At 44.4% G+C, this 20,645-nt stretch overlaps 1 protein-coding gene across 4 annotated transcripts in view; it reads right to left on the reverse strand.

Annotated features, from left to right (window-relative positions):
• The window catches only part of NSMAF (neutral sphingomyelinase activation associated factor), a 43,220-nt gene that overhangs the window by 13,005 nt on the left and 9,570 nt on the right, over positions 1-20,645 (reverse strand). For all 4 annotated transcript variants that reach the window (XM_082233775.1, XM_082233774.1, XM_082233773.1 and 1 more), the window contains exons 3-20: positions 20,474-20,552; positions 20,314-20,381; positions 20,176-20,212; positions 18,991-19,041; positions 17,227-17,298; positions 16,052-16,099; positions 15,906-15,958; positions 15,093-15,222; positions 13,382-13,453; positions 12,685-12,793; positions 11,365-11,541; positions 10,020-10,099; positions 9,319-9,409; positions 9,168-9,231; positions 8,922-8,973; positions 7,648-7,768; positions 6,791-6,922; positions 6,413-6,455 (exon numbers count right to left, since the gene is read on the reverse strand). In XM_082233775.1, coding sequence (XP_082089901.1) covers positions 6,413-6,455; positions 6,791-6,922; positions 7,648-7,768; positions 8,922-8,973; positions 9,168-9,231; positions 9,319-9,409; positions 10,020-10,099; positions 11,365-11,541; positions 12,685-12,793; positions 13,382-13,453; positions 15,093-15,222; positions 15,906-15,958; positions 16,052-16,099; positions 17,227-17,298; positions 18,991-19,041; positions 20,176-20,212; positions 20,314-20,381; positions 20,474-20,552 — 1,479 coding nt within the window. The remainder of the gene's footprint in view (positions 1-6,412; positions 6,456-6,790; positions 6,923-7,647; positions 7,769-8,921; positions 8,974-9,167; positions 9,232-9,318; positions 9,410-10,019; positions 10,100-11,364; positions 11,542-12,684; positions 12,794-13,381; positions 13,454-15,092; positions 15,223-15,905; positions 15,959-16,051; positions 16,100-17,226; positions 17,299-18,990; positions 19,042-20,175; positions 20,213-20,313; positions 20,382-20,473; positions 20,553-20,645) is intronic.

Consider the following 20,645-nt stretch of genomic DNA (forward strand, 5'->3'; position numbering starts at 1 on the left):
GGTACTGCTGCATGATGGCATTGACCCTCTCTGCTTGCCCGTTGGTCTGCGGGTGTCTTGCTGATGCCAGATTGACCTTGACATTTAGAAAACCCATCAGCTTCTGCCAGAAAGACGAGATGAACTGGCGTCCGCGGTCGGACAGGATAGACCGTGGCAGGCCATGCACTTTGAACACGTGATCTATGAACAGTTTGGCGGTTTGTTCCGCCGTGGCCACCTTCGCACACGGAATGAAATGTGCCATCTTGGTGAACAAGTCCACCACCACTAGCACAGCTGTCTTGCCTCTCGAGCTGGGTAAATCCGTCACAAAGTCCAGGGCCACCCTCTCCCACGGTTCAAACGGTGTTTGCAGCGGTTCTAACAGTCCCGCCGGTGGTCTGTGTACCGGCTTGGCCCTCTGGCAGGTGTCGCACCTCGCGACGTAGTCCGCGACCTCTCCTCTCAGCCTGGGCCACCAGAAGTCTCTCGCGACTAATTCCATCGTTTTCTCTGTGCCAAAGTGACCGGCCGTGGGTGCGTCGTGCAACTGTTGCAGTACCTTGGCGCGAAGGTCGTCTCCTGGTACATAGACAGCCCCTTTGCGTAGGAGCAAGCCGTCCCGCACCTGGAACTCGTCCGTGGTAGCCGTGCCTCCGAGCAGTTCCGCCATCTTGTCTTGCGCGAATGAGTCGTCCCGCAATGCACGTCGCACCGCATCCAGGTCTACTGTAGCTGAGGCACACGCCCACGCCGTCGGTGCGAAGATGTGCATGGCCGCCGCTGGCGTCACCTCTTCTAGGTATTGCGGTTTTCGGGACAGTGCATCCGCCATGATGTTGGTGTCGCCTGGGACGTACTCTATTCGGAAATTGAAGTCAGCAAAGAACTCCGCCCAACGTATCTGCCTCTGGTTCAGGAACTGAGCCGTGCGCCAGTGCTCCAGATTCTTGTGGTCCGTGCAGACCTGCACCGTGTGCTTGGCGCCGATTAGGAAGTGCCTCCACGCCTTGAAAGCTGCATGAATGGCCAGCAACTCCCTGTCCCAGATGGTGTAGTTCTGCTCCGACTTGCTGAGCTTTCTGGAGTAGAACGCTCCCGGCCGCCACACCCCCTGCGGGTCTCGCTGCAGCAGGACAGCTCCCACGGCTCTGTCTGACGCGTCTGTCTCTACCCTCAACGGTTTACTGGGGTCGATATGCAGCAGTTGCTTCTCCGATGCGAAGAGATGCTTGAGCGCTTGAAAGGACTGTTCCGCCTGCTCCGTCCAGATGAATTTCTTTTTTTTGGAGCTGAGCGTGTCCGTAATTGCTGCCGTCTGCATCGCGAACCCCTTGATAAACTTGCGATAGAAGTTGGCGAAGCCGACAAACCGCTGGACCTCCTTCCGGTTGCGCGGGCTCTTCCAATCCAATACCGCACGAACCTTGGTGCTGTCCATGGCTATCCCCTTGTCCGACAACTTGTATCCCAGGAAATCCACCTCCGTCGTGTCGAACTGGCACTTCTCCAGCTTGGCGTACAGTCTATGTTGTTGCAACCTGCTGAGCACCTCCCTCACGTCTCGGTCGTGAGCTTGCTGCGAGTCAGAGAAAATCAGGATGTCATCCAGGAAGCAGACGCATGTCTTGTAGAGGAGTCCCTCCAACACGTGATGCATAAAAGCTTGAAAACAGTGAGAGCCATTTTGTAATCCAAAGGGCATAACTCTGTATTCGTAGGTGCCCAGCGGTGTGAACATGGCCGTCTTCCACTCATCGCCCTCCCGCATGCGGATGAGATTGTACGCCCCTCGCAGGTCCAACTTGGTGAACACGCGTCCCTTGCGCACCGTCGCGAGGAGGTCGTCAATCCTGGGCATGGGGTAATCAGACGGTTTGGTCATCTGGTTCAAAAGGCGGTAGTCCACAACTAGTCTTTTTTGGGGCGTGTCTTTCTTTTTCACGAAGAAAACGGGACTGCCCCCCACTGCCTTGGACTCTCTGATGAAGCCACGCTCCAGATTATGCTCGATGAACTGTTTGAGTTCCTGCATTTCATCTTCAGACATGGAGTATAGCCGCCCCTTCGGCAGCGTCGCCCCCGGTAGGAGGTCAATCTTGCAGTCATATGGCCGGTGAGGGGGTAGCTTGTCCGCCTCCTTCTCGCAGAAGACCTCCAAAAAGCTCGCGTATTTGTGGGGGACCGCTTGCAACGTTCCCAACTGCAGTTGTGATTCCTCCTCCTCTCCCTCCCGTCGGGGCAGGATGCAGTGTTCTGCGCAATAAGAGGAGCCGAAGATCAGTTGTCTCTGGTACCAAGCCAGTGTCGGACTGTGCCTGTCCAGCCAACTCATGCCCAACACAATGGGCGTGTCCGACAGTTGGGTGACATTAAAACTGATGACTTCCCTGTGGTTGCCAAGGCGCATCACCATCGGTGGCGTCTGCTTCACCACCTGCCCCCCTAGCAACTCTCTGCCATCCACTGTGACGACTTGCAGGGGCAGAGTGGCAGGCAATAGCTGTATAGCGTGCTGCTCCACAAAGCTCTGCGCTATAAAGTCTGCGTTGCTTCCAGAATCCACAGAAAGCGGCACTTCGATAGTGACGCCGTCGGGTAGCTGGAGAGATGCTGTGAGCTGCACTACTGGTTTGGGTGGGAGGGGATCCGTGGGTTGCAATATCGCTGGGGACTGCTTCACAGATGCGTCTGGCTGGGCCCCAGTGCCTCCGTCTCCAGCCAGACATCGTCGTTTCCCTGCTGTGGTTCTCCTTGCTGCGTTGCTGCAGTCACCATTGCTGAGGCTGCAGTGTGCTTGTGGAGCCTCCGGGGACACTCCTTCGCCAAATGGCCTGGATCCTCGCAGATGTAACACTTCCTGTTCCCTCTAGGAGGCTTCGCTTTCACTGCTGCCGGTGCTAGGGCTCTGGCTGCTGACTGAGCCCTTGCACCTCCAACCTCCATCGGTTCCCCTCCCCCTCCTGGCGGAGGTGTGGATTGCGCACGCGCTGCTTCCCTCGGAACGAAAGAGAAACTTCTCGCTGCTTCGCGCCCTCCACGTCCTTCATCTCTGCACCATGGACGTTCTTCCAGCCTCACCCCCACAGTCAGTGCCCTTTGGACCACCTCCTGCGTGCTTCGGGGCCTCTCCCCCCTTGCAATTTCATCCTTAACCGCAGAACTTAGACCCTCCCAGAAGAGGTCTCTGACAGGGGGCGAATCCCGATCCCATTCTAAAGCACTGACCAGCGCAAAAAATCGGGCGTGATACTGCCGGACGCTCGCCCTCCCTTGTTTTAGTCCATGAATCTCCCGTCTGGCAAGATCCACATCAATAGTAGACAAAAAACACGCATCCATCGCTTTGATAAAGGCATCTGCATTCTGAAGCGCCGGATCTTTATCCCTCCACAAATTGCGCAGCCAGGCTTTGGCATCCCCATGCAAATGGGACAATATGAACCCCACCTTCTCTTCCTCATCTCTAAAGTCTTTTGCCAGCAGTTGCAGTGCGCACATTACGTCTGCTCTAAAATTAGGGTACTGTTGCAAAGTCCCATCGAAGTGAGCCACAAGCCCTCCTGCTCTCCGTGCCAATCCCACGCCCTCCGGTCTGGGTCCCGGTTGCCCTTGCTTAACAAGCATTTCAAACCTGGCGTGTAGGTCTCTGTAGGCGGCTGTAGTCTCCTCCTCCCGTTTCTTGGAAGCCAATACCTCTGAGGACAACTGGGTCACTGCCTCTTGCAGCGCGGAGATCCTCTGTTCTTCCGTCATCTTGCTAACCTTTGTGAGCTTGCTTACAGACACCCCTCTTCCTCCCCTAGCGGCTTCTGCTCCCGCTGCGAGGTTTCAGGTTTCTGAAGCTTTGAGGAGATGGGTCTTACTGTCAGAGCTGCTACCAGGTCCCAGCTCACATAGGACCACGCCACACAGCGTCCACTTTAAAAGAGTCTTTATTGAGTTACAGGTTTCATTTCCGAACTGCAGCGTGCAGCTCTACACCTTCTGCCCTAGGTCGGCGAAGACCCATCTGAGTCCCCGCCTCTTGCACACCAGCTTAATACCCTAGCCTTGCTCCACCTCCTTCGCCTCTCCCTACGTCTCTGGGTCCTTCTGCCCCCCTGGGACTCCTCCCTTCTACTCTCCTCTGACGCTGACCCCCCTGATCCTTCCGCTTCCTTTCGGCGGGCTTTGGGACCTGGCTCACTCTCCGGGCTGCTTACTGCTCCAGCTTCCGCTGCATTTGAACTTGGCGCGCGCGCCCAACTCTCTACTTTCCTCTTGACCGTTGCCTCGCTCTCTGAGGAGGGCGTGACCACCCCTGACTCGTGCCCTCCCTCCTGCTGACGGCCTCCGGAACCCGATGCCTGGCTGCCTTCCTCCCTGCTGCTCTCAGTCTTGAGCGTGGGTCCCGACTTCCAGCTGCTGCTCTCTGAATCTCCTCTGTTCCCTTCCTCCTGGGGTGTCCCCCCGGATCCCCCCCTTGCTCTGCTCACTGGGGCTCCCTTTTGGGAGTCCTCTGACTCACTGCTTAGGCTTGGAGATCTCGGTTCGTCATCATCACTCATTCTCCCTTCGGCTTCCTCCCCCTCTCTCTCTGTTTCCACCCTTCTCTGCGTCTCTGCTTCTGAACCCCTGACAGTATGGATATCAAATTTGGTTATACCATATTAATCCATCAAGAACAGGAAGTATCTATAACTCCAGTTTATATGTTATGACAACGACAGGCATACATTAACCAGAACTGCTTTTTCTCTTACTTGTGTACGCAAATGGATTTTATATTAACTCCCCAAATATGTCATGCATGTATGCAGTAAGCATCGTTCCCGCTGACATGCACATCAAATTTATGGACCTTACAGAACAAAAATGGAAGCCACAAGACAATTGTTCAAAACAGCTGGCAAAGCTACTTTATCATGAGTACATTGTAAGGCCTTAGAGAAAGAAATTGTGCTTGTAATGAGCTGATAGGGTACAATGTTCCCATTTTCATAAGCATTTTTGCATTACCAGCTTATGTACACTAGCTTCAGTGTGGAGTTCCTGGGTGTTCAAAATAGAGGTTCCTGGGAGGTTAAGATGGTAAAAGATAAAGGACCCCTGAACGATTAAGTCCAGTCAAAGGTGACTATGGGATGCCTTGCTCATCTTGCTTTTCAGGCTGAGGGAGCCGGCGTTTGTACACAGACAGCTTTCCGGGCCATGTGGCTAGCATGACTAAACTGCTACTGGCACAGAGGACCGTGATGAGTGCAAGAGCACACGGAAACACTGTTTACCTTCCCACCACAGTGCTCCCTATTTATCTACTTGCACTGGTATGCTTTTGAACTGCTAGGTTGCCAGAAGCTGGGGCAGAGCAACAGGAGCTCACCCAGTTGTGCTCAGTGGTTTTGACCAGGGGTAGGCAACCTAAGGCCCGTGGGCCGGATGCGGCCCAATCACCTTCTCAATCTGGCCTATGGACGGTCCAGGAATCAGCCTGTTTTTACATGAGTAGAATGTGTCCTTTTATTTAAAATGCATCTCTGGGTTATTTGTGGGACATAGGAATTAGTTCATATTCCCCCCCCCCCCAAATATATATATATAGTCGGCCCACCACATGGTCTGAGGGACAGTGGACTGGCCAAGGACTGAAAAAGGTTGCTAACCCCTGGGTTTAGACCACAGCGCCACCCACTCCGGTTGAAACAAAACAGCATGTCCATGCTGAAGACAGTGTGCAAGTGGATACAAGGATGGCAAGGGGTGCGGGCCCAGGGCTCATTTCTGGCTTCATAAGCCGTGGTTTAGCCAGCCAAGAAAGCTGCAGTCCAAGTGATTCCATGTGTTTCTTACTGTAGAAGCAGGAAACTTGCAGCTTTTCAACTTTTCTTTGTAAGTTATGAGAAAATTCTTTTTCCCTCTCTGAAGTGCCTGCAGTGTTTAGATGCCACCAGCACTGTGGTACAGGACACCTCACCAACTGTTTGCAATTACAAGTGGGACCTGCAATGCAATATTGCAGTGCAGAGTGCCTCTTCAAGCGAGCTAGCCATGCCTTCTTCCATGATATTCCCTTCTAGATTTTGTACACACATACACTCTGACAGTCCATCAGCTTTCTGTGGCCAGTGAGCATCCTCACTGGTCTATTCGGTGGGGTTTTCCAGGAATTGGTTTGTTTGCTTAACTTCTACAAACCCTGAAGATTTCCCAAGCCTGCTAATACCTTCCTTTTATGCATGGATGGTGCTGTTTTGGCTACTCCCAGCACATATGCCTGACTTTTTAAAGAATCCAGCAACAAACAGCCCCATTCTATCAAGATACATGCAAAAAGCTCATCACAAAGAAAACTGGTATGAAAACATTTTATGTTGGAAGAGAACATAATATTTTAAATTAAAACTGGAGGTAATCTTCCCACCCAGTCCTTTACCGTTAACTCAGTTACCTGTTCAAGTCTACTCCTCCTTCATAGGTTAATGGATGAAATACTAAAAAGAAGCAGAGAGCAGACACACAAAGTGAAAATGTTTCAGATTACAGGACTGTTGGTTCAACAAAACAATACTACAACACTGTGTCATTCTCACAACCCTGTCACCTCATACATAGTAAATTTCAACTAAATTGATTTTTTCAAAAATTCGCACATCTGGCTTTATTATGGCTATAATTTACAGCATACATAGAAGAATTTCCTAACTGATATGCTCTGCACACCGTGTTCCTTTATGAAAAACACTGACATTACCACCACAGAGTTTAACAGTTTAAAGTAGCCATTTGCATTTTCTTTTTATAAAAGTGGGGTAGGGGGGGGAATCACCGTTCTGAGCTGCAATGGCCTCGTTTCCCTTCTGCTTGTAGCCAAACACTAAGTCAATCCATTCATGGAGATGTTCTGACACATACTGGCTTTCTAAAGCGTCTTGGCTCTTCTGTAGAAAATTGTCAGCATCTGAAAGAGATGGTGCCAATGTTTCCTTGTTAAGTGAGAATAAAACCCCCACTCCCTCTTCCCTCTCAGCTTTTTTTTTAAAGAAAGAACTCACTAGAAGCGTTGGGTGATAATACTAATCAGCACTTCAGACATGTTTCGAAGAATCATTTTTCAGGATACAACAACTTTTTATTAAATGCACCTAGTGGAATCCTTTTGGTGGCTTTGCAGTAACAGAAGGATTTTTTAAAATGTTTTTATTTATTTTCATGGTACAGAAGATAAATTTTGAGAAAACAATTGTTACAACAGTAAACAACGAATAACTTGTCCTGACAAAATTACAAACTTTTATCATGCCATGTGTTAAAGTTTCATTTGATTGCTCTTTTTGATCCAGTGGACACCTGGAGGAAGGGGATTCCGGCCAATTTGCCCATCGTCTTCCCCCCTCCATGTCACCTTCCACCCTGATGGTTGCAGGTGGGAGAGGGGAACTGGCAAAAACTGCCTCTTTTCTTCTGTTACTGAAGTCATCAGCTAGATCAAAAGATCCTTCTGTGAGTGCAAAGGCACAAACCGGATTTCACCCATCGTATTTAAATTATGAAAAGAACTACTCTGGATACATGGGAGGGGGAATGGTACTAATACACCGACTATTTCCTAAGCTCTTGAGATGAATGAAAGCGGATCTCCAACGCAGAAGTGAGATTATTAAGTGCTTCCAAAATTCTATTTACCAGATGCCCAAGGGGGAAGTTCTACATTGTCCACAATCTTTCCTCCTTGCGTCTTCCCCAAGTCCAATTTCAGACTATTCAGTAGGAAACTGGAATCATTTTCATAGAACTCAGGAATCAACTAAAAATAAATAAAAAGTGTGGAACAAGATTGTGGTGTTATTATTATTACTGCTGCGGTACTTAAAAACTATAATCGGTGTTTCCAAACTTAGCACATGGGGGTGGGGATATTCATATTGGATGTGGTCACATAACAGACTTCAGTGTTTCAAAAGGTATCTCACAGCTTGACTTACGTTCGCTGCTCTGCGTTTTGATTTGAAAAACGAAACAGAAAACCTACGCATCAAGCAGAACTGGATGACTCAGCTCCCTTGCCAAGTACAGACCACCACTTAAGAGGAAACAAGCATCAGCACTGGCCACTATCCAGAACCTAATTGGGTCCCATTCAGCATAAAGGTTGCCTTATAAACATGGACTGGAACTGCAGATTGTGGACAAAATATGACAATGCTGCCAAAGACTGCATCCCTGGCAAGTTCTTCCCGTCTCCTCTGCAATATTTAGGAACACTTATTGATGACACATTGCACAAGTTTCCCACTATAGTTCACTGACCAGCAGGGAAAAGTATAATGCAATGCCACAATACAGGTATGTACTGCTACAAATTGCGGAGGAAAAATTGATGTCAAGATGCCCTTATATTGCTGCTGGTTTGTGCTCCAGGCTTACCTGGTCATAAGCAGACACCTAACCTAGATCCTGGAAGTGCACTCAGACCTAAAAATAGATTCCAGGTGGCCTGTATGGTTTTGCCAGTGAACCTACCAGAATCTAGTAGATTAAAGTAGTCTAGAAGGCTTATCATAAACAGCAGCCTACACATAATATGTCAAAAGACACCACTGAGATCATGAAGGTGCTCTGCCAGGTTTCAAATTTAAGCAGCTGCGTTCTGCCAACTTGGGACACGTGTCCATGTAATTCAGTATTATTGTCTGACTACAGATCAGTCATGAAGACGTCCCACATAATCTGATCCTTATAACAAGAAATGCTGGGATTCAAACATACGACCTTCTGCATTCAAAGCATGCATTCTACCATTGAGCTGTGGCCCCATCCCAATGGTTCTGATAAGGTTCTGAACTGATTTATTGTAAATTGTTTCTGGATTCTGTACTTTTAAAAATGGAATGCTGCAAACTCTCAGTAGGCAAGAGAAAGAACGGTTAACATAAATGGAAGTATTGAAGGCTCTTTACCTCTTTGAAGTCTGTTGCTCCATCTAAACAGTTCTTCCAGGTTTCTGCAATACTGGATATGAATAGCAGGAGAATAAAACAAAAATAAAAAGTTTCAGATATGTCTTATTTCAGAGCAAGATTTTGGTAGCAAAATAGGTTATTTATTTATTTAATGTCACCTAATAAGCTAATCTTTTAGGAGCCAGTACTAACTTAGATACTCAACAAAAACACAGCAATGCCATTAAAATACAAGAAACAAACCTGTTGAACATTCTGTCAGGATGATCGAACTTTCCATTTTGTAAGCAAAGCATGTATTCTGGTGCTGTGGAAGCAAGACAGCTCAGATATCACACCAGATGAGTCAAGCTTGACGACCACAAACTCAGGAGAACCTTAGCAGGTGACTTACCAACTCTGACAAGATAAAACAGAACGTAACCTGGTGACGAGTAGTGGCTCCCATACATAAACTTTGGTTCTGGCATTTCCCGATAACGTATCTATCGGCAGAGAAAGAGAGAGGGAGAAAAATTGCTCAGTGACAATTTCCTTTGGTGGTTTGTTAAGAGGCTGGGAATCAGGTCCGGCCCAATACAATTTGGCGCCTGAGGTGAGCCACAAAATGGTGCCGTCCCCAGCCAGGGAACAAGTATGAGGGGTGTATGTGAAGCTCTACACTGGATACAGGGGTGGGAGGTGAGGAGTTGGCAAATCCAGCCTCCAAAGAACATGCTGAAGTTATTGCCACTGAGGGAGCAGCAGCGGGCGATGCATCCTTGGAGGCCGGAACTGCTGTCTCTGGATCCTGCCACTTTGTGCAAATGTCAAAGCATGTCAACATTGGGCAAACACTTAATGCTCTTTAGATCCTGCAGTTTGATAGGAACAGGTGGCTTAACTGCTTTGGGTAGACAAGGGAAGGGAAGGGTCAGAGCCAAAGAATTCTATATACTAAGTTGCAGTTCAATGGGAAATACAGTGAACTTTACTGAAACATGAAATATTTCTCATCCATTATAACATAACTGTCCATATTTAGAAATGCACTAGATCGACTGTGTTTTTTTAAAAAATATGAAGTGTAAAAAATCACAGAAAACAAATACATACCAACAGTCTTTCCAGTCTTTCTTTATTTAGTGCACCTACTGGCTTACTGAGGTCCCGAAAGGTTTCTGGCTTTGTCAAGTCTACAAAAAAAGTTCAAAAGAATTAATCTTCTGCAACGACTAAACAGGAACAGCCAGTGATTTTTTTTTCTCCTTTCCAGTGCCTTTGGAAAAGTACTATCATGGCAAATCTTACCCAACTGCCAACTTTCTCATATTAGCCCTTAATCTTTTAAAATCACAACTGCAAGTTTCATTTTGCAGGAATTGGGACAAAACAAGACACACATGTGTTCACTAACATTCACTCACTGGTTTGACTATGAACCGAGAATAAGGATCCACTTTTACCACAAAATGGAGTGCAGTGGAATGGGAGCAAAAATATCCCTCTCTCCCGCTTTCTCTGCTTTCGAAGACTCTCCACCCCACCAAGTTGATGGACTCCTGGAATCAGAGCCAGTCTAGAGAGAGGAAAGACTGAAGCAGCAGAGTACCTGAAGATAAAGGGAGGAGGGCAGGAGAAAGAGGGCAGATTCCACTTTCATCCGCAGCATACTCCATTTAGTGAACAAAGGAGATCCCCACACTTCTGCTTTTTGCTAAACTTGCCCTCAGTGGTTTGGCTATGCATGCGTACATCTGGGTTTGCCTCAAGTTTACCAAATGAGGAAGGCAGAGAAGTCAGATACCCATTTTACTTTTGGAGCCATTTTAGTTCTGAATGGTAGCCTGTCTGTGAAATTGTAAACTCAGTTATGCTTCCTTCAATATCTCAAAATAGCATTTATATTAATCAAGTTAACAGTTCTCCAAAATGGTTTGGCAATTGTTGTACTCTTCCTGAGATAAGCAAATTGAGGCAAAGGTAGATCTAGCTTAACATACATGCTTTGAAAGTTATACACACAGGTATCCCCAAACTGTTGATAATGATCTCAAACTCCACTGGATTTTGTGCAAGCCTCACCGAATGAACAGAGGCTATGCAGCAATGTTTATTGGATTACTCAAATTCTGTTTAGCTCCATGTACTATGATCATTAGCATTTGACCCTCACCTTTTCGCTGATTTAGTTTCAAATTTTCATGACACAACCTGCATATTCCTTATATGAAGTACACTAAACCACTGAATGCCGAGCAACCACTTAACTGAGTGCTATGCACCACTGACACCATGGACATATGAATGCAATGCAACGAAGAGGCTGGAATAAGAAGCAGCCTCTGGCAACGCAAGAATCAGAATTCACAAGAAGCATGCTCTGCACCATCCTACTACATTCACTCTTGAAAAAGAAACTAGCAATTCCTTGCTCTTGTTCTTTTACACAGGTTCTTACCCAATTCTGAACTAGAATAATCAGCTATGATCCATGGAAACACGGGATACTGGGAGAGGTCATTGCAGCTCCGATCAGCCAGATTGTTGAGGTGAAGGAGATACTGGTAGTTGGAAATATGCCCTCGTTGCCATTGTAACATGTAACTCTCTGCTGTGTGCTCTGTAACATGATTCTCTAGACACCAGACAACAGAGAGCAGAGGAGAGATAAAGGCCACTTGAAACGACTCTTCTGGAAGCATTGTATACCTAACGGGCATAGCGGGTGCACTATTAGTTTTCTCTACACTTATCCTTCAAGGCATCTAGGGCTTTCAGTCATCACTCATGAAGCAAGGCAGACCACCGGCCTGACAAACTGTTCACTGACCACCAAGATGAGTAGATTAAACAATCTCCCTCAAATTCACTAGCAAGTCTTTCCTGGTCTTTCTATAGCATGTGCGCCCAGTTATGAAATGGGGGCAGGGAAGAAAGGAACCATGACAGTGAGAACAATATATTGTCGGACAGCGATTCCACTCCCTTAATATTTTTTTTTTTGCAAGGGCTTCACAAAGTAGCATTTAAGGGGAGCTAAAGAAAGCAGACACAGATAGGCTGAGATGGCAATACTTAAGGACAGAAGAGAGAGGGATAAAAGGCTACAACAGGGAACAGAAGCCCGGGGCAGCACTCTTGCAGGACAATACAAGTGAGGAGTTCTGTATGTAGGAACATGTTTGTCGGTGATGAGTAAGGGAGTTATTCCACTTTCATACGTTCATGGATAACAACGCATGACAACTGCAAATAAATATTAGGCAGGCTTCACATTATCAAAGTTTTTAGCTTTGTTTACTAAATACAAGTAAAATAAACATGCTAATTTTGATCATTCTCTTAGGTAATATGCACTAGGGGAAAATCGGTTTGCATTGGAATTTTTTCTGATGCATACTACCCTAACCTGCATTTAAAAAAATCAAATGCAAAATTCTCTATGAAACCCACATTACTGTCACTTACACTGCAACGTAAGGCAGCATTTGACCAGTTGCAAATGTCCAATTGCTTTCTACTACTTATCCTACACATTACTGCTTTAAGGTGGTCTCAGAATTTTCAGTTCTAGATCTCCACAAAGCCAAAAACAACTTCTAATTCAACATGTTAGCACTGATTTCATTGCAACTTCACATTCATTCCAAAATAATACACACTTAATTTTCCCTCAAGTTTAAATCTATACCAAAACAAAGAAAAACAACAACAACAAAACGGGAGACAAACTTTATCTCACACATCCCAATTTTCCAAAGAGAACAGTTATTTATACCTAAATATGTTGCCATGAAGAAATAGGCATTGTCTCTGTCCTGAGTGTTGTAGAACTTCAAATAGATGTCCGAACACAAATTGTTCTCAGTGCAAAATACTTCGAGACCCTTTCAAAATTGGAGAGAGACAGAAGTGAAAAAGTTCATCAGGCAGCTTTATAATTCAGGATACTAGCATAGTATAGTTCAGGTAAAACAAAGCCTCTGGTATTTTTGTTGTTGTCCTCATAATATTAGAAGCTGTTTGTCAGAGGAATACAAGCTATTCTCTATACACCAATGAAAGGTACAGCATATAACGTAGTTTTAAACCTACTATGCTTTTACTAGAAGGACAATTGTTGCTACTTTCAATTTTTTCTGTCAAATTTTCTCTGCCCAACACATTTGTTCACAAGAGCTATCATAGGTTTTATAGAAATGTGCAAGACAGATATGAATGTTGCAACATGATACGGCGTGCTTTAATCCATGATAGGACTTGCTATGCCATAAACTACTGAGCAACTGCACTGTAACCAGGTACCTTTATTCCCCACTCATACGGCTGACACAGATAAGCCAACATGAATGTCAAACTGGAGCCTCAGTTTGAGGGATGGCACAAACAGTGTTCTTCTTGGAATGTCAAGAGGCAAGTTTAAACAACGAAGCACATTTGTGCGACCAAGGGACAAGAGTAAAATTTAATCTTACCAACGGCAATAGGCCGTGCCTTCTTTTATAGATACGTCTGACACTATGCAGCATCACCTGAACCACCGGCTTCTGTAACGAAATGCACAGAACAAAAATATATATAATACTCCCAATTTTCCACATGCATTGCTTATAGCAGTGGCGGGGCTGCCTGTCCACCACTCAAGCTTCTGGGGGCCACATGCCATTGGTGGGTGGGGCCTGAGGCAAAACTAGGCAGAGCAACAAATGTGAATTTGGGCTTTGTACTGTGTAATCTAGGTCCTTAATTATAGAATCATAGAGCTGGAAGGCACCCTGAGGATCATCTATGTAATGTAAGAATACGCAGCTGTCCCATATAGGGATTGAACCTGAGACCTTGGTGTTATCAGCACCATGCTCTAACCAATTGAGCTAGCCAGTTCAAGCAAGAAAATACTATTTAAGGACTCATTTGAAACAGGCAAAAACACCCAAGGAGGCTGCAAAGCAGAACTGGTAAGGGGTGTGGCCCGGGAAGAAAGGCGGTGGGTGTTGTCTGGGAAGTCCCAGAGGCCTGGCAGAGAGGCCTTGAGGGCTACTTCTGACCCCCGGGGTTAGGTAAACCTTCTCCATTTTACAGGATTGGGAATTTCCCTCTATATTCCATTGTTATCCAGAGCCGATTTTACATGCAAAAAATAAATAGTTGAATTTAAAAATCAAATCAAAATCAAAGCCTATTAGTTGCAAAGGAGTTGCATTTGTAATTAATTACCTAGGTTACCTCTATGCATTCCAAGAAAGGCCAACTTGAAATAGTTTGATGGATAAGCTGTTTGTTGGCTGGGGAAATCAAACTTGTGACTAAGGATTAAGAATCCATTTCCACCATTTTACACAGACTCCAAATCTGACTGTAATTTATGAAACACCCAATGGAATAAGAGAAGAGCTCACTACACATACTGATTTGAAAATGAAGAAACAAGACAGCACAGTGTGCCTCATTTATGAGGAATTGTAGTATTTTATAGTTTGCTAACAGTCTCAACTTCTTTAACATTCTGGTTGAATCAGTGAACATCAACGACAGACAAATAAAAAGTTGCAGGTAATGTTCACTAGTGAAGCATCTGAAAATGCGACATTTCAAAGTGGATCCTGAAATCTATATCCTAATTTCAACCAGTAGTAACCCAACTCACAGCTCAAATAGAAGCCAGGGGTTTAGGATTCCCCACCTGTGCACACTGCAAAAAGATTCAAAGGGTGGAGGAGAGACAGGGAGGGATGAACTTCAGTAAGCCACCAGTGAGTGGCAGAGCACTATTTGCCTCCATAGTGGAGAACCTTTGAGACTCCAGATGCCAGCCAGCATGGCCAATGATCATGCATGCGAGGCATAGTTCAACAATATCTGGAGGCTCAGAGGGTCCCCACCCTCGTTCTGCCTGAAATATAATGCCTGGTATGATTCCCCAGCTGGAAATTCAAAATGGGCACAGTGACAGCTTTCATTGGAGAAACTTAACCCTGGCATGTGAATTTTGAATTATGGAGAAACAGAACTGAGAAGTTGGAAACTTCTGAGGACTCAAGCTAGAGATCCATCAAGGTTGCCCCTGATGCTCACTTGCGTGGCTCATAGGAAAACCTCACATAAACACTTTGAGACACATTAGACAGTTATTTGCTCATGGTCCAAAGAACAGGAGGATGGAAATTTTTAGTGCAGGTTACTTACAGGGTAGCCATTAAGAGGCTGGAAATACAAGTTTGCATCAGTGATGCATACAAGTCCTGGATTAGTCACCAACGGAGTGACCATTTCAGCTTTGCATTCCATATGCAACGTTTCAGAAACATTTTGAAATCTAGAAGAGGAACAAACTACAATTATTTTGTTCAATGCAGGCACCTGCTAAAGGTTAGCTTGGTTATTTCACACCTTTTAATGTGTTTTTTAAAAGACAAAGTTCACTTCAATTTTTTAATTTCTATTAACAAATAATAATTCTCTTTACCTCACCTTTATAATCTGCAATAACCTGAAGACTCCTCGGCACATAATGCATTGCAGAATTTATAGATTTTTTTTTCTCCTTTCAGAATAAAACAAAGCAACAAGGATGCCCCACATTTTTCACATTTAGGCATATTTGGACATTTTCTCTGGTATCAATAACTGAATTATTTTACTCCAGCATTCATAAGAAATTTGTAGAACTTAAAAAATATTGAAAGAGGGAAGGGGAACAGAGGAACTCCTAGGGCAGGCTTCCTCAAACTCGGCCCTCCAGATGTTTTTGGCCTACAACTCCCATGATCCCTAGCTAGCAGGACCAGGAGTCAGGGATGATGGGAATTGTAGTCTCAAAACATCTGGAGGGCTGAGGTTGAGGAAGCCTGGCCTAGGGTATAACTGGTTAGGGCAGCATTAAAGGAAGCAGATGACTCCTGCTGCTAGTACACTATTTGCCTTAAATCATCCTACAGGAAATGAAATTCAAAAGGAAGGAATTTTTATGATGTGAATTATTTATATTAAGAAACATACCTGTTCTTATCAAATGGTGTCCTGGCCAAACGTGACTGCAATATAGCAGTTATCTAATTTGAAAAAAAGGAAATAATATATTAAGTTTTGGACATGAACCTAAGACATTAGTTTCCACTAATACAACATCCATAGTATATATTTACCATAGCAGCCTGGTCCCCCAGTTTGTCCAGGTGAGATGCCCTGTACAGCTGTTTAAAAATAAAAGCAAGAAGATTAAAAAACGAGTTTCTTTAGATATATCTAATGCACCTGAAGTCCCCAGGGATAGGTCCAGGCCTGTAGAAAAGCATTCTGCACCAGATTCATTTCCACCTCCAGGCATTTGTCTGTGGAACAGCTGCCCCCACAACCACAAGAGTCACTATTTAATACCTATATGAATCCTCTGGGAGCGATCATTCTAGGTTTGAGGGCAAGGCAGCATCAGTAAGCTTGTGACACTCAGCTTTATTTCTCTTTAACATCTGAATCAGGAGACATTGTCTAGTCCAGGGACGCCCAACTCCTAAGAGACTGCAATCTACTCACAGTTCAGGTCAAAGTTGTTCAGCTTTTTTTAGGGAGGAAAGTCCTGGTTTTTTAGGGGTTCAGGGCAAAGTTGCAGAGCTTTATTAGTGAGAAAGGGGAAAAGCTGCTCACCGAAAGATTGCTAAGGAAACAATCAGCCTAAGAAAACTCCGTCTTCTGTTCTGGAGATCATGCAACAATAGAGGACAGGGCATGGCCGGATTCTATTTTACCACCGCTAAGGAAAGGGAGTCAGCGATCTACTGCGATCTACCAAAACCTCCCAGAGATCTATCAGCAGATCGCGATTGACCTGTTGGACACCCCTGGTCTAGTCCATGGGCCAGTGCTTGGCTGCATCTTGGATGCAGTGGTGAGATGGACGAGGAAAACACTCTGAGATTGAATCCTGGTAAGAATGAGGTACTGAGGGTGAGTGGTCCCCATTTCCAAGAAATTGGCCAAGTGCCTATTCTGGATGGGGACCCCCCTTCCTTGGAGGTTTGAAGTCTGTAGATAACTTCTGGATCTAGCTCTGTCAGTGGAGGCCTAGGTAGCCTCAGTGGCGAGAAGTGCCACATACCAACTGATATTGGCATGACAGCTACGGCCATTTCCTGGACCAGGAAAGCTTGTAGTTCAAGATTCGGTTATGGACAAGAACAAACTTGTCTGAGGAGGAACTATTTGCACCTGTATGAGCTATCTGCTCAATATTTTTTTACTACAAAGGGGATTTTATGCTCCTTTGTAGGTACCAAAATAATGCACAATTGCCATTTGCCATCATGTCAAACTGCATTCTCACCTGGTGAAGGGTATGCAAAACATCGTCAACTTTCCCAGCAACGTCCAGTTGAAATAGGTATTCAGTTTTACCCTAACAAAGAAAAGTGAACCATTAAAAATTACACTGAAACCCAGGGGGCACACCCACTTGCCACACTTTTAAAGAAAAACAACTGTTAAAATAGGCAAGGACTACAGTGGTGCCTTGCAAGACGAAAATAATCCGTTCCGCGAGTCTCTTTGTCTAGCAGTTTTTTCGTCTTGCAAAGCAACTCTATTAGCAGCTTAGCGGATTAGCGCTATTAGCGGTTTAGCGGCTATTAAAGGCTTAGCGGCTATTAAAGGCTTAGCGGCTAAAAGGTTATTAGCGGCTTAGAAAAAGGGGGGGGAGCGAAAAAAATCACAAGACTCGCAAGACGTTTTCGTCTTGCGAAGCAAGCCCATAGGGAAATTCGTCTTGCGAAGCACCTCAAAAACAGAAAACCCTTTCGTCTAGCGGGTTTTTCGTCTTGCGAGGCATTCGTCTTGCGGGGCACCACTGTACAGCTCAGTGGTCCAGCACGTGCTCTTTATGAAAAAGGTCCCAGGAATCTGCAAAGACTCCTGCCTGAAATGTCAGAGAGATGCTGACACTCTAGATAGAGCAGGGATAACCACCTCGGTGCACTCCAGAGGCTGCTGGACTACAATTTCCATCACCCCTGACCACAGGCCTTGTCAGTGGGAACAATGGGAGTTTGAGCCCATTATGTCTAGAAGGCACCAGCTTGGCCATCTCTGCATAGACAATACTGAGCTAAATGGACCAATGGTCTGAGTCTGTATATTCTTTTTAGAAAAGCATGCTTGTCCTCCAGTCTGTGAACTTGTTACACTTGCACAGCAGTGATGCTACCCACTGCATTTGCGAGTTAAGGGCTGCCCTCTTCTGAGGATTTCCAGGCCGTTCACATTAGGATATGAACTGCAAAGCAAGAGTTTTCACGAGGTTGCGTATGATGTCATACGCATAAATACCCCTTTGCAAGTAACCTGACATGAAGCTGACTATACCATTCAAATGTCAGAGAATGGAAGTTTCCGGATGAGAAGATGTACAAGGGACTCATATATCAGCTTTTTGCACTTCATGCAATAACAGACAGAATGGGGAAGTTACAAATATCACCTTGTGGGTAACATGAACTGCCCTTAAAACTGGTTCTAACATATTTGAAGGTTTTTAAGGAGAGGTTGGGTGGGCATCTCTCATGGATACTTTAGTTAAGATTCCTGCATTGGAGGGGTTGGACTAGATGACCCTTAGGTCTCTTCCAAGTCTATAATTCTATGATTTCAATTCAGATAAAGCAGGCACCCAAGTCACCTTCTATATTTCAGTGTAATATTTTTATTTCCCTGAACAGCAATATAGGATCTATATTAGCTGTTTTACCAGCCCCCTAGTTTCTTCAAACTCTTTCTCATGCTTGCAGTATTTGGTGAACAAAACAAATGCCTTTACAAACACCATTCATCTATTTCCCCAAGAACATTTTTTTTTTAATAGGCACCAGCATCTGTTTAAATTTCATATTGTAATTAATAAATTAATATATAAAAATTCACAAAGGCAAGTGCCATCTAATGCTACATATCTGCGTTCTCTCTCGCTCAAACACAAGTCTTTGCTTTCTTTTAGTGAACTTCCTCAAATAACTTACTGCTACTGTTCCTTCAGGAACAACAGGCTTTATGACGTTAAGATATTTGCATGCAAGGAGCAGGGTAAATATATACTCACTCTTTCCATTTTAAAGGGTGCAATGACATTTTGCTCTTTCGTAAGAAAAGCCTAAGAAAGAGGATATTTTATTGAGAGTGCTTTTGGGCAACAGTTTTTTGAATTTTTTAAAAACTATATTTAGAATAAATTTTCGTATTTGTCTTTCTTCGCTGTTCCCCAAATGCTACTGTTTTCTGTCCTTAAATGTTCTTTCATCTTTCTCTTTCGTAATGTAAAATTACATCCATGTTTCAACATCTCATCCCTCCCCCCCCCCTTACCAAACCCGATTGTTTTATTATGTTTTTATACGTGTTGGAAGCCACCCAGAGTGGCTGGGGCAACCCAGCCAGATGGGCGGGGTATAAATGTATTGTATTGTATTGTATTGTATTGTATTGTATTGTATTGTATTGTATTGTATTGTATTGTATTGTATTGATTATTATATTATAATTATTCCTCCTTGAATTTTTCTCTTCCTATTACTTGAAATGCACCTCCCATCACCTATCTTCTTAAAGCCATTTCTAAAACCCATCTAATTCAGAAGTTAAAATTGAAATAAATTTAAACAAAACTTTTAAACCATACCTTTCCTTGTCGAGAGACCATCTCAACAGGTGTTAGCCAGTTGGTTATTTTCCTCTTGAAGGCTCATAGCTCAGGGGTGGAGCAACTGCTTTGCATGCAGAAGACTTCCATGTCCACCCCCTACATCCTGCCACTCCTGCTCAATCTCCTCCCACCCACCATTTTTGTTTTTCAGTTATCATAGTATTAGAAGACTTTTAATGGTTACATGAACTGCATTTTTTTTGGATAAGTCACCTTACCTGTAGCTCTAATGTGTGCCCTCCCATTATTCACAACCACAATTTATCTGATATCTCTGTTCAAATATATTTTCTGTCAGGTTTATTCAGCAGCAGAATAAACTCATTTGTATGTCAATGTTACCTAACAGCTAACACCCTATCATTAAAAACATTGCTACGGGTAGGTTTCCCCACAAATTAACATGATGGACTGTGATTGCAATATACTATGTATATGTATTTTTAAAGCCACACAACAAGCAAGTCCCTGGTTAGGCTGATTTTCAACTAAATGAGTTTAGGTGCAACAGAATCCTAAAGTAAATGAGTTTAGGATTCTGTTGCACCTAACCCTTTACTAAATTCTGGAAAATGAGGAACTTACCTGATTGGATAAAATAGAAATCTGTCCAGGGAGTGCCCTAAAACACAGATGTGAAAACCAATCACCACATCAATTAAAACCACAAGCTAAAAAGAAAAGGAAAAATTATCTATAAACGCTTTCAAAAAAATCACATACCCTGCATAGAAATCGTTTGTATCACTATCCTCTGGTGCTTCTATTTTAATGCAGTCTCTCAATGGAATCTATATGAATTTACATAAATATACATTAAATTATTTTGTTTTGAAACTGAAGCAGACCACAATCCATTGTCATCACTTACTAATGTACTTACTTTAATAATGGGGTGGCTTATTTCATCAGGTTCAAATATCACTGATTTTGAGCAGATTTTTAATGACCCCCTGATTTTCCTAAGAGTTGAAAAAACATTTAAAAGTTATTGCAGAATTCTAAGCAGATGTAACACCATAACTTCTCCAGTCTTCTCAGTTTTATGGAAGTAC

This window comes from Podarcis vaucheri (genome assembly GCF_965113315.1).
Source record: "Podarcis vaucheri genome assembly, chromosome: 8".
NCBI lineage: Eukaryota > Metazoa > Chordata > Lepidosauria > Squamata > Lacertidae > Podarcis > Podarcis vaucheri.